The sequence below is a fragment of the Oncorhynchus masou genome, chromosome 30 (assembly GCF_036934945.1).
Source record: "Oncorhynchus masou masou isolate Uvic2021 chromosome 30, UVic_Omas_1.1, whole genome shotgun sequence".
NCBI lineage: Eukaryota > Metazoa > Chordata > Actinopteri > Salmoniformes > Salmonidae > Oncorhynchus > Oncorhynchus masou.
The window spans coordinates 71,264,767-71,279,081 of record NC_088241.1 but is presented as its reverse complement, the minus strand read 5'-3'; the positions used below and the strand labels follow the sequence as shown (position 1 = coordinate 71,279,081).

Sequence of the window (14,315 nt, the reverse complement as noted above, 5' to 3'; positions counted from 1 at the left end):
AAATGCCCCCAGTCTTCAGATGGGAGTAAACAGTACATCCTAAATGCCCCCAGTCTTCAGATGGGAGTAAACAGTACATCCTAAATAACAAACGCCCGAAAACAGCCCTATCTGGTGCAAAACACAGAGACAGGAACAATCACCCACAAACACACAGTGAAACCCAGGCTACCTAAATATGGTTCCCAATCAGAGACAATGACTAACACCTGCCTCTGATTGAGAACCATATCAGGCCAGACATAGAAATAGACAAACAAGACATCCAACATAGAATGCTCACTCAGATCACACCCTGACCAACCAAACATAGAAATATACAAAGTAAACTATGGCCAGGGTGTGACACAGGCTATAATTCCAAACATTACTTTTCTGTCCCTCCCCTTCTCTTTATATTCAACTCTCTTTTCGCAGCTTTTGTCTTACTGAATTAAACTTCGACAATGTCCTTTTTGCCTCCCTGGATTGACTTCCAACCTTTCTTCCTTTTTCCAAAGTGTATTTAAATTTGTTGATGAATGTGACAGAATGTGGTATCAGATGCAGGTCTTTCTGTTCAGAATACCAGTATTATAAAACAATAAATCATCTTGGAACCCTGGACAGAACAGTTGATAGTGAGTCATGAGTTGGGTTCTAACAGTCCATTGAAAGCTCAGTGTCATGCTCAATAAATATATAATAATAATATAATAATATATCCCATTTAGCAGACGCTTTTGTCCAAAGCGACTTACAAGTCGGCTGGGGCCACTACTTTTACATATGGGTGGCCCTAGCGGGAATCGAACCCACGACGCTTGGCGTTGCAAGCGCCATGCTCTACCGACTGAGCCACACAGGACCCACAGAAACACTTGTGAATAGTTGAATTGTTCATTTCCATAAACCAGCAACGTACACAGTAACATCATACACACCAGTGGAGGCTGCTGAGGGGAGGTCAGCTCCAAGTAATGGCTGGAACGGAGCAAATGGAATGGCATCAAACCATGTGTTTGATTGATTTAATGCCGCTCCAGTCATTACCACAAGCCTGTTCTCCCCAATTCAGATGCCACCAACCTCCTGTGCTATTCCCTAAGTACAAGGCGTGATAAATACATGCAAAGAGTGCACACAACTGTTGCCAGTGTTCTCAGGTTAAGGTCATGTCCCCTGAGACTCCTGCTAAATGTCGGTAAGTAGAGACACAAATCTCTGGTCGAAGGAGCCGCGTCCCTGGATGAGGAGCGATAAGGGGGGCTCCCCCAGGAACCCCTTTACTACGGCTGTGGCTTGGAACTCCCTCTCCTTGCTACAGGAGACAAATTAGACTTGTAGAGAACCAGTAATGATATGGAAGTGAACCATATAGAGACCTATGGACAGTAACCAAACCATATAGAGACCTATATAACTAGACCATACGGAGAAATATGTAACTAAACCACATCAATATATATTTGTAGGAATACAGTAGTAGATGTGGTTATTGTGGTATTACCTGTAGGGGCTGTGTGTTAGTTCGGGGTAGTTACCTGGCTGTGTGTTAGGGGGTAGTTACCTGGCTGTGTGTTAGTTAGGGGGTAGTTACCTGGCTGTGTGTTAGTTTGGGGTAGTTACCTGGCTGTCTGTTAGTTAGGGGGTAGTTACCTGGCTGTGTGTTAGTTAGGGGGTAGTTACCTGGCTGTGTGTTAGTTCGGGGTAGTTACCTGGCTGTCTGTTAGTTAGGAGTAGTTACCTGGCTGTGTGTTAGTTAGGGGGTAGTTACCTGGCTATGTGTTAGTTAGGGGTAGTTACCTGGCTGTGTGTTAGTTCGGGGTAGTTACCTGGCTATGTGTTTGTTTGGGTTGTAGTTACCTGGTTGTGTGTTAGTTAGGGGGTAGTTACCTGGCTGTGTGTTAGTTCGGGGTAGTTACCTGGCTGTGTGTTAGTTAGGAGTAGTTACCTGGCTGTGTGTTAGTTAGGGGGTAGTTACCTGGCTGTGTGTTAGTTAGGGGGTAGTTACCTGGCTGTGTGTTAGTTAGGGGGTAGTTACCTGGCTGTGTGTTAGTTAGGGGGTAGTTACCTGGCTATGTGTTAGTTCGGGGTAGTTACCTGGCTATGTGTTAGTTAGGGGTAGTTACCTGGCTGTGTGTTTGTTTGGGTTGTAGTTACCTGGCTGTGTGTTAGTTAGGGGGTAGTTACCTGGCTGTGTGTTAGTTCGGGGTAGTTACCTGGCTGTGTGTTAGTTAGGAGTAGTTACCTGGCTGTGTGTTAGTTAGGGGGTAGTTACCTGGCTGTGTGTTAGTTAGGAGTAGTTACCTGGCTGTGTGTTAGTTAGGGGGTAGTTACCTGGCTGTGTGTTAGTTAGGGGGTAGTTACCTGGCTGTGTGTTAGTTAGGGGGTAGTTACCTGGCTGTGTGTTAGTTAGGGGGTAGTTACCTGGCTATGTGTTAGTTCGGGGTAGTTACCTGGCTATGTGTTAGTTAGGGGTAGTTACCTGGCTGTGTGTTTGTTTGGGTTGTAGTTACCTGGCTGTGTGTTAGTTAGGGGGTAGTTACCTGGCTGTGTGTTAGGGGGTAGTTACCTGGCTGTGTGTTAGTTAGGAGTAGTTACCTGGCTGTGTGTTAGTTCGGGGTAGTTACCTGGCTGTGTGTTAGTTAGGAGTAGTTACCTGGCTATGTGTTAGTTAGGGGGTAGTTACCTGGCTGTGTGTTAGTTAGGGGGTAGTTACCTGGCTGTGTGTTTGTTAGGAGGTAGTTACCTGGCTGTGTGTTAGTTAGGAGTAGTTACCTGGCTGTGTGTTAGTTAGAGGGTAGTTACCTGGCTGTGTGTTTGTTTGGGTTGTAGTTACCTGGCTGTGAAGCTGATCTGTAGGGGCTGTGTGTTAGTTAGGGGGTAGTTACCTGGCTGTGTGTTAGTTAGGGGTAGTTACCTGGCTGTGTGTTAGTTCGGGGTAGTTACCTGGCTGTGTGTTAGTTAGGGGGTAGTTACCTGGCTGTGTGTTAGTTCGGGGTAGTTACCTGGCTGTGTGTTAGTTAGGAGTAGTTACCTGGCTGTGTGTTAGTTAGGGGGTAGTTACCTGGCTGTGTGTTAGTTAGGGGGTAGTTACCTGGCTGTGTGTTAGTTAGGGGGTAGTTACCTGGCTGTGTGTTAGTTAGGGGGTAGTTACCTGGCTGTGTGTTAGTTAGGGGGTAGTTACCTGGCTGTGAAGCTGATCTGTAGGGGCTGTGTGTTAGTTAGGGGGTAGTTACCTGGCTGTGTGTTAGTTAGGGGGTAGTTACCTGGCGATGTGTTAGTTAGGGGGTAGTTACCTGGCTGTGTGTTAGTTAGGGGGTAATTACCTGGCTCTGTGTTAGTTAGGGGGTAGTTACCTGGCTATGTGTTAGTTAGGGGGTAGTTACCTGGCTGTGTGCTAGTTAGGGGGTAGTTACCTGGCTGTGTGCTAGTTAGGGGGTAGTTACCTGGCTGTGTGTTAGTTCGGGGTCGTTACCTGGCTGTGTGTTAGTTAGGGGGTAGTTACCTGGCTATGTGTTAGTTAGGGGGTAGTTACCTGGCTGTGTGTTAGTTAGGGGGTAGTTACCTGGCTGTGTGTTAGTTAGGGGGTAGTTACCTGGCTATGTGTTAGTTAGGGGGTAGTTACCTGGCTGTGTGTTAGTTAGGGGGTAGTTACCTGGCTGTGTGTTTGTTAGGAGGTAGTTACCTGGCTGTGTGTTATTTAGGGGGTAGTTACCTGGCTGTGAAGCTGATCTGTAGGGGCTGTGTGTTAGTTAGGGGGTAGTTACCTGGCTGTGTGTTAGTTAGGGGGTAGTTACCTGGCTGTGTGTTAGTTAGGGGGTAGTTACCTGGCTGTGTGTTAGTTAGGGGGTAGTTACCTGGCTATGTGTTAGTTCGGGGTAGTTACCTGGCTATGTGTTAGTTAGGGGTAGTTACCTGGCTGTGTGTTTGTTTGGGTTGTAGTTACCTGGCTGTGTGTTAGTTAGGGGGTAGTTACCTGGCTGTGTGTTAGTTCGGGGTAGTTACCTGGCTGTGTGTTAGTTAGGAGTAGTTACCTGGCTGTGTGTTAGTTAGGGGGTAGTTACCTGGCTGTGTGTTAGTTAGGAGTAGTTACCTGGCTGTGTGTTAGTTAGGGGTAGTTACCTGGCTGTGTGTTAGTTAGGGGTAGTTACCTGGCTGTGTGTTAGTTAGGGGGTAGTTACCTGGCTGTGTGTTAGTTAGGGGGTAGTTACCTGGCTATGTGTTAGTTCGGGGTAGTTACCTGGCTATGTGTTAGTTAGGGGTAGTTACCTGGCTGTGTGTTTGTTTGGGTTGTAGTTACCTGGCTGTGTGTTAGTTAGGGGGTAGTTACCTGGCTGTGTGTTAGGGGGTAGTTACCTGGCTGTGTGTTAGTTAGGAGTAGTTACCTGGCTGTGTGTTAGTTCGGGGTAGTTACCTGGCTGTGTGTTAGTTAGGAGTAGTTACCTGGCTATGTGTTAGTTAGGGGGTAGTTACCTGGCTGTGTGTTAGTTAGGGGGTAGTTACCTGGCTGTGTGTTTGTTAGGAGGTAGTTACCTGGCTGTGTGTTAGTTAGGAGTAGTTACCTGGCTGTGTGTTAGTTAGAGGGTAGTTACCTGGCTGTGTGTTTGTTTGGGTTGTAGTTACCTGGCTGTGAAGCTGATCTGTAGGGGCTGTGTGTTAGTTAGGGGGTAGTTACCTGGCTGTGTGTTAGTTAGGGGGTAGTTACCTGGCTGTGTGTTAGTTCGGGGTAGTTACCTGGCTGTGTGTTAGTTAGGGGGTAGTTACCTGGCTGTGTGTTAGTTCGGGGTAGTTACCTGGCTGTGTGTTAGTTAGGAGTAGTTACCTGGCTGTGTGTTAGTTAGGGGTAGTTACCTGGCTGTGTGTTAGTTAGGGGTAGTTACCTGGCTGTGTGTTAGTTAGGGGTAGTTACCTGGCTGTGTGTTAGTTAGGGGTAGTTACCTGGCTGTGTGTTAGTTAGGGGTAGTTACCTGGCTGTGAAGCTGATCTGTAGGGGCTGTGTGTTAGTTAGGGGTAGTTACCTGGCTGTGTGTTAGTTAGGGGTAGTTACCTGGCGATGTGTTAGTTAGGGGGTAGTTACCTGGCTGTGTGTTAGTTAGGGGGTAATTACCTGGCTCTGTGTTAGTTAGGGGTAGTTACCTGGCTATGTGTTAGTTAGGGGGTAGTTACCTGGCTGTGTGCTAGTTAGGGGGTAGTTACCTGGCTGTGTGCTAGTTAGGGGGTAGTTACCTGGCTGTGTGTTAGTTCGGGGTCGTTACCTGGCTGTGTGTTAGTTAGGGGTAGTTACCTGGCTATGTGTTAGTTAGGGGGTAGTTACCTGGCTGTGTGTTAGTTAGGGGGTAGTTACCTGGCTGTGTGTTAGTTAGGGGGTAGTTACCTGGCTATGTGTTAGTTAGGGGGTAGTTACCTGGCTGTGTGTTAGTTAGGGGGTAGTTACCTGGCTGTGTGTTTGTTAGGAGGTAGTTACCTGGCTGTGTGTTATTTAGGGGGTAGTTACCTGGCTGTGAAGCTGATCTGTAGGGGCTGTGTGTTAGTTAGGGGGTAGTTACCTGGCTGTGTGTTAGTTAGGGGGTAGTTACCTGGCTGTGTGTTAGTTAGGGGGTAGTTACCTGGCTGTGTGTTAGTTAGGGGGTAGTTACCTGGCTGTGTGTTAGTTAGGGGGTAGTTACCTGGCTGTGAAGCTGATCTGTAGGGGCTGTGTGTTAGTTAGGGGTAGTTACCTGGCTGTGTGTTAGTTAGGGGGTAGTTACCTGGCTGTGTGTTAGTTAGGGGGTAGTTACCTGGCTGTGAAGCTGATCTGTAGGGGCTGTGTGTTAGTTAGGGGGTAGTTACCTGGCTGTGTGTTAGTTAGGGGGTAGTTACCTGGCTGTGTGTTAGTTAGGAGTAGTTACCTGGCTGTGTGTTAGTTAGGGGGTAGTTACCTGGCTGTGTGTTAGTTCGGGGTAGTTACCTGGCTGTGTGTTAGTTAGGGGGTAGTTACCTGGCTGTGTGTTAGTTAGGGGGTAGTTACCCGGCTGTGTGTTAGTTAGGGGGTAGTTACCTGGCTGTGAAGCTGATCTGTAGGGGCTGTGTGTTAGGGGGTAGTTACCTGGCTGTGTGTTAGTTAGGGGGTAGTTACCTGGCTGTGTGTTAGTTAGGGGGTAGTTACCTGGCTGTGAAGCTGATCTGTAGGGGCTGTGTGTTAGGGGGTAGTTACCTGGCTGTGTGTTAGTTAGGGGGTAGTTACCTGGCTAAGTGTTAGTTAGGGGGTAGTTACCTGGCTATGTGTTAGTTAGGGGGTAGTTACCTGGCTAAGTGTTAGTTAGGGTGTAGTTACCTGGCTGTGTGTTAGTTAGGGGGTAATTACCTGGCTGTGTGTTAGTTAGGGGGTAGTTACCTGGCTGTGTGTTAGTTAGGGGGTAGTTACCTGGCTATGTGTTATTTAGGGGGTAGTTACCTGGCTGTGAAGCTGATCTGTAGGGGCTGTGTGTTAGTTAGGGGGTAGTTACCTGACTGTGTGTTAGTTAGGGGGTAGTTACCTGGCTGTGTGTTAGTTAGGGGGTAGTTACCTGGCTGTGTGTTAGTTAGGGGGTAGTTACCTGGCTGTATGTTAGTTAGGGGGTAGTTACCTGGCTGTGAAGCTGATCTGTAGGGGCTGTGTGCAAGAGGAGACAGGATAATCCATCGGCTTCAGGACCCCACAGTCAGGAGTCACTCTGAACTCTGACCCTTCCTCCTCCTCACCAGAGTCTGCAGACAGAGAGTTAACATACCATCACCAATCACGGGTGCATTTTACACCCCTTCTGGTTTGTTTGAAATCAATCGCATGTTTTTTGAATTGTGTATAAAACGTGTTCTGTTTCCAAAAGGTTTCTAAATTGCTTTTGCACCAGGAATAGTTACATTTCTTACCATGGAGCTGCCCAAAATCACAGCTGGTGAGAAGGAACGAGGAAATCTGCCCACTCCCATGCTTCACAGGTTTCAGAAATGCATAAATACATTGTGGGTTGGCCTATCCTTTCTGCAGATATCAGTATTGAAATCCCCTAACAAAATAATTTCCTTGGTATATATCCAGCAAACAATCGCCAGATCATTGCTTAAATCCTATCTGATGTTATAAGCAATATCCAATCTTACAAAGGCACATACCCCCCCACAGTTCCGATTCCGATCCTTCCTGAGAACAGAGTAATTTCTGAGTTTCTGAGTCACAAACAGATAATCCAACCATGTCTCTGTAAAACATAGGGCAACTCTGATTTGAACCAACAGGTGTATCTCATCAATCTTTGGTAGTAGGCTTTGGACGTTTAAGTGAAAAAAATGTAAACCTTTCTTCCCAAAGACCTTGCGGAATACGCAATCCACCTGCAACTCGCCTCACGCTGCACGACCATCCTCCCTCTGCACTACCATCCTCCCACTGCACTACCATGCTGCACTGCCATTCTCCCACTGCACTACCATGCTGCACTACCATCCTCCCTCTGCACTACCATGCTGCACTGCCATCCTCCCACTGCAATGCCATCCTCCCACTGCACTACCATCCTCCCTCTGCACTACCATGCTGCACTGCCATCCTCCCACTGCAAAGCCATCCTCCCACTGCACTACCATCCTCCCACTGCACTACCATCCTCCCTCTGCACTACCATCCTCCCTCTGCACAACCATCCTCCCTCTGCACAACCATCCTCACTCTGCACTACCATCCTCACTCTGCACTACCATCCTCCCTCTGCACTACCATCCTCCCTCTGCACTACCATCCTCCCTCTGCACTACCATCCTCCCTCTGCACTACCATCCTCCCACTGCACTACCATCCTCCCACTGCACTACCATCCTCCCACTGCACTACCATTCTCCCACTGCACTACCATGCTGCACTACCATCCTTCCACTGCACTACCATCCTCACTCTGCACTACCATCCTCCCTCTGCACTACCAGCCTCCCACTGCACTACCATCCTCCTACTGCACTACCATCCTCCCTATGCACTACCATCCTCCCTATGCACTACCATCCTCCCACTGCACTACCATCCTCCCACTGCACTACCATCCTCCCACTGCACTACCATCCTCACTCTGCACTACCATCCTCCCTCTGCACTACTATCCTCCCTCTGCACTACCATCCTCCCTTTGCACTACCATCCTCCCTCTGCACTACCATCCTCCCACTGCACTACCATCCTTCCACTGCACTACCATCCTCCCACTGCACTACCATCCTCCCACTGCACTACCATCCTCACTCTGCACTACCATCCTCCCACTGCACTACCATCCTCCCACTGCACTACCATCCTCCCTCTGCACTACCATCCTCCCTCTGCACTACCATCCTCCCACTGCACTACCATCCTCCCACTGCACTACCATCCTCCCACTGCACTACCATCATCCCACTGCACTACCATCCTCCCTCTGCACTACCATGCTGCATTACCATCCTCCCACTGCACTACCATCCTCCCTCTGCACTACCTTCCTCCAACTGCACTACCATTCCCTCACTGCACTACCATCCTCCCACTGCACTACCATTCTCCCACTGCACTACCATCCTCCCTCTGCGCTACCATCCTCCCTCTGCACTACCATCCTCCCGCTGCACTACCATGCTGCACTACCATCCTCCCTCTGCACTACCATGCTGAACTACCATCCTCCCTCTGCACTACCATGCTGAACTACCATCCTCTCACTGCACTACCATGCTGCACTACCATTCTCCCACTGCACTACCATCCTCCCTCTGCGCTACCATCCTCCCTCTGCACAACCATCCTCACTCTGCACTACCATCCTCCAACTGCACTACCATTCCCTCACTGCACTACCATTCTCCCACTGCACTACCATCCTCCCTCTGCGCTACCAATCTCCCTCTGCACTACCATCCTCCCTCTGCACTACCATCCTCCTGCTGCACTATCATCCTCCCATTGCACTACCATTCTCCCACTGCACTACCATGCTGCACTACCATCCTCCCACTGCACAACCATCCTCCCTCTGCACTACCATGCTGCACTACCATCCTCCCACTGCACAACCATCCTCCCTCTGCACAACCATCCTCCCTCTGCACAACCATCTTCCCTCTGCACTACCATCCTCCCTCTGCACTACCATCCTCCCTCTGCACTACCATCCTCCCTCTGCACTACCATCCTCCCACTGCACTACCATCCTCCCTCTGCACTACCATCCTCCCACTGCACTACCATCCTCCCACTGCACTACTAACTACAAGACCATGGTCACCTATGAGTGCTCTAGTAACTACAGGACCATGGTTAACTATGAGAGCTCTAGTAACTACATGGCCATGGATAGCTATGAGAGCTCTAGTAACTACAAAACCATGGTTACCTAGGAGTGCTCTAGTATCTACAGTGCCATGGTTACCTATGAGAGCTCTAGTAACTACAGTGCCATGGTTACCTATGAGAGCTCTAGTAACTACAGTGCCATGGTTACCTATGAGAGCTCTAGTAACTACAGTACCATGGTTACCTATGAGAACGCTCCAGTAGCTAGAGGACAATGGTTACCTATAAAAGCTCTAGTAACTACAGGACCATGGTTACCTATGATTACTCTCCAGTAGCTAGAGGAAAATGGTTACCTATGAGAGTTCTACTAACTACAAGACCATGGTTACCTATGAGTGCTCTCCAGTAGCTAGAAGACCATAGTTACCTATGAGAGCTCTAGTAACTACAGGACCATGGTTACCTATGATTACTCTCCAGTAGCTAGAGGAGCCTCCTCGGTTGGAAAGATGGACCTCCTTGACCAGGGTTTGACCCACGTAGCAGGTACCAAAGTCCAGACTGTCACAGGACAGACTTACAGTGGGCAGGGACAGGTGGGCACAGAGTGGCACGGTCTGCGGACAGGAGAGGTTTAAAGACAGGACAGAACAGGGCAGGAGTACAGACAGTTAGCACACCATATACTCTGAACCAAAGCATGTATGGATGACCACTGTAAATATCCCTTACTATCACTATGAATGATCTGTTACCTGCAGACTGTTGTTGTTGTAATGCACTGACAGGGTCTGCCGGAACCTCAGCTTCTTCTCTCCACTCTCATTGGTAACCAGAGACACGTTGGGCGGGACTTCCTCTGCAGACTGCCTCAGATAGGCCAGCATGGATAGAGAGCTGTGGAACGCCACCTTCACCTGCCAACCACAGGAGGAAAGGATAATGGAAGTCCCATTGTAGAATCCCTATATGTACATGCAATATGTCCACTGAGTTTATGATGATACAGTTTACACTGATGGAGTCTACAATGATACAGTTTACACTGATATAGTTTATACTGATGTAGTTTACACTGATATAGTTTATACTGATGTAGTTTATACTGATGTAGTTTACACTGATGTAGTTTACACTGATATAGTTTACACTGATACAGTTTACACTGATGTAGTTTACACTGATATAGTTTACACTGATATAGTTTATACTGATGTAGTTTACACTGATGTAGTTTACACTGATGTAGTTTACACTGATATAGTTTACACTGATACAGTTTACACTGATGTAGTTTACACTGATATAGTTTATACTGATGTAGTTTATACTGATGTAGTTTACACTGATATAATTTACACTGATGTAGTTTACACTGATATAGTTTATACTGATGTAGTTTACACTGATACAGTTTATATTGATGTAGTTTATACTGATGAAGTTCACACTGATACAGTTTATACTGATGTAGTTTACACTGATACAGTTTATACTGATGTAGTTTACACTGATGTAGTTTACACTGATATAGTTTATACTGATGTAGTTTACACTGATACAGTTTACACTGATGTAGTCTACAATTATACAGTTTACAATGATGTAGTTTATACTGATACAGTTTATACTGATATAGTTGACACTGATCCAGTTTATACTGATGTAGTCTACAATTATACAGTTTACAATGATGTAGTTTATACTGATATAGTTTATACTGATGTAGTTTACACTGATACAGTTTACACTGATGTAGTCTACAATTATACAGTTTACAATGATGTAGTTTATACTGATATAGTTGACACTGATCCAGTTGACACTGATCCAGTTTATACTGATCCAGTTTATACTGATCCAGTTTACTGCACAGCACCTTGATATGTCAGAAAAGGGAACTGTTATTCTGCACAACACCTATTGTTAGGTATCTACTGATGTGTTCTGGTGTATTGTTAGGTATCTACTGATGTGTTCTGGTGTATTGTTAGGTATCTACTACTGATGTGTTCTGGTGTATTGTTAGGTATCTACTGATGTGTTCTGGTGTATTGTTAGGTGTCTACTGATGTGTTCTGGTGTATTGTTAGGTATCTACTACTGATGTGTTCTGGTGTATTGTTAGGTATCTACTGATGTGTTCTGGTGTATTGTTAGGTATCTACTGATGTGTTCTGGTGTATTGTTAGGTATCTACTGATGTGTTCTGGTGTATTGTTAGGTATCTACTGATGTGTTCTGGTGTATTGTTAGGTATCTACTGATGTGTTCTGGTGTATTGTTAGGTATCTACTGATGTGTTCTGGTGTATTGTTAGGTATCTACTACTGATGTGTTCTGGTGTATTGTTAGGTATCTACTACTGATGTGTTCTGGTGTATTGTTAGGTATCTACTGATGTGTTCTGGTGTATTGTTAGGTATCTACTGATGTGTTCTGGTGTATTGTTAGGTATCTACTACTGATGTGTTCTGGTGTATTGTTAGGTATCTACTGATGTGTTCTGGTGTATTGTTAGGTATCTACTGATGTGTTCTGGTGTATTGTTAGGTATCTACTACTGATGTGTTCTGGTGTATTGTTAGGTATCTACTGATGTGTTCTGGTGTATTGTTAGGTATCTACTACTGATGTGTTCTGGTGTATTGTTAGGTATCTACTGATGTGTTCTGGTGTATTGTTAGGTATCTACTGATGTGTTCTGGTGTATTGTTAGGTATCTACTACTGATGTGTTCTGGTGTATTGTTAGGTATCTACTGATGTGTTCTGGTGTATTGTTAGGTATCTACTACTGATGTGTTCTGGTGTATTGTTAGGTATCTACTGATGTGTTCTGGTGTATTGTTAGGTATCTACTGATGTGTTCTGGTGTATTGTTAGGTATCTACTACTGATGTGTTCTGTGTTCTGGTGTATTGTTAGGTATCTACTGATGTGTTCTGGTGTATTGTTAGGTATCTACTGATGTGTTCTGGTGTATTGTTAGGTATCTACTACTGATGTGTTCTGGTGTATTGTTAGGTATCTACTACTGATGTGTTCTGGTGTATTGTTAGGTATCTACTGATGTGTTCTGGTGTATTGTTAGGTATCTACTGATGTGTTCTGGTGTATTGTTAGGTATCTACTGATGTGTTCTGGTGTATTGTTAGGTATCTACTGATGTGTTCTGGTGTATTGTTAGGTATCTACTGATGTGTTCTGGTGTATTGTTAGGTATCTACTGATGTGTTCTGGTGTATTGTTAGGTATCTACTGATGTGTTCTGGTGTATTGTTAGGTATCTACTACTGATGTGTTCTGGTGTATTGTTAGGTATCTACTACTGATGTGTTCTGGTGTATTGTTAGGTATCTACTACTGATGTGTTCTGGTGTATTGTTAGGTATCTACTACTGATGTGTTCTGGTGTATTGTTAGGTATCTACTGATGTGTTCTGGTGTATTGTTAGGTATCTACTACTGATGTGTTCTGGTGTATTGTTAGGTATCTACTATGTGTTCTGATGTTAGTATCTGGTGTATTGTTAGGTATCTACTGATGTGTTCTGGTGTATTGTTAGGTATCTACTACTGATGTGTTCTGGTGTATTGTTAGGTATCTACTACTGATGTGTTCTGGTGTATTGTTAGGTATCTACTACTGATGTGTTCTGGTGTATTGTTAGGTATCTACTGATGTGTTCTGGTGTATTGTTAGGTATCTACTGATGTGTTCTGGTGTATTGTTAGGTATCTACTACTGATGTGTTCTGGTGTATTGTTAGGTATCTACTACTGATGTGTTCTGGTGTATTGTTAGGTATCTACTACTGATGTGTTCTGGTGTATTGTTAGGTATCTACTGATGTGTTCTGGTGTATTGTTAGGTATCTGGTGTTCTGGTGTATTGTTAGGTATCTACTGATGTGTTCTGGTGTATTGTTAGGTATCTACTGATGTGTTCTGTATCTACTGATGTGTTCTGGTGTATTGTTAGGTATCTACTGATGTGTTCTGGTGTATTGTTAGGTATCTACTGATGTGTTCTGGTGTATTGTTAGGTATCTACTGATGTGTTCTGGTGTATTGTTAGGTATCTACTGATGTGTTCTGGTGTATTGTTAGGTATCTACTACTGATGTGTTCTGGTGTATTGTTAGGTATCTACTGATGTGTTCTGGTGTATTGTTAGGTATCTACTGATGTGTTCTGGTGTATTGTTAGGTATCTACTACTGATGTGTTCTGGTGTATTGTTAGGTATCTACTACTGATGTTAGTTCTACTACTGATGTGTTCTGGTGTATTGTTAGGTATCTACTGATGTGTTCTGGTGTATTGTTAGGTATCTACTACTGATGTGTTCTGGTGTATTGTTAGGTATCTACTGATGTGTTCTGGTGTATTGTTAGGTATCTACTACTGATGTGTTCTGGTGTTATTCTACTGTTAGGTATCTACTGATGTGTTCTGGTGTATTGTTAGGTATCTACTACTGATGTGTTCTGGTGTATTGTTAGGTATCTACTGATGTGTTCTGGTGTATTGTTAGGTATCTACTGATGTGTTCTGATGTGTTCTGGTTCTGTATTGTTAGGTATCTACTGATGTGTTCTGGTGTGTTCTACTGATGTGTTCTGGTGTATTTTAGGTATCTACTGATGTGTTCTGGTGTATTGTTAGGTATCTACTGATGTGTTCTGGTGTATTGTTAGGTATCTACTACTGATGTGTTCTGGTGTATTGTTAGGTATCTACTACTGATGTGTTCTGGTGTATTGTTAGGTATCTACTACTGATGTGTTCTGGTGTATTGTTAGGTATCTACTGATGTGTTCTGATTGTTAGTTCTGATGTGTTCTTGTTAGGTATCTACTGATGTGTTCTGGTGTATTGTTAGGTATCTACTACTGATGTGTTCTGGTGTATTGTTAGGTATCTACTACTGATGTGTTCTGGTGTATTGTTAGGTATCTACTACTGATGTGTTCTGGTGTATTGTTAGGTATCTACTGATGTGTTCTGGTGTATTGTTAGGTATCTACTGATGTGTTCTGGTGTATTGTT

At 45.1% G+C, this 14,315-nt stretch overlaps 1 protein-coding gene across 1 annotated transcript in view; it reads right to left on the bottom strand.

Moving 5' to 3' along the window:
* Nucleotides 1-875: 875 nt before the first annotated feature.
* The window catches only part of dlec1 (DLEC1 cilia and flagella associated protein), a 197,118-nt gene continuing 183,678 nt past the window's right edge, over nucleotides 876-14,315 (bottom strand). Inside the window, exons 35-38 of the mRNA XM_064949696.1 lie at nucleotides 10,018-10,179; nucleotides 9,726-9,879; nucleotides 6,591-6,711; nucleotides 876-1,300 (exon numbers count right to left, since the gene is read on the bottom strand). Of these exons, the coding sequence (XP_064805768.1) occupies nucleotides 1,174-1,300; nucleotides 6,591-6,711; nucleotides 9,726-9,879; nucleotides 10,018-10,179 (564 nt within the window). The 3' untranslated portion in view covers nucleotides 876-1,173. The remainder of the gene's footprint in view (nucleotides 1,301-6,590; nucleotides 6,712-9,725; nucleotides 9,880-10,017; nucleotides 10,180-14,315) is intronic.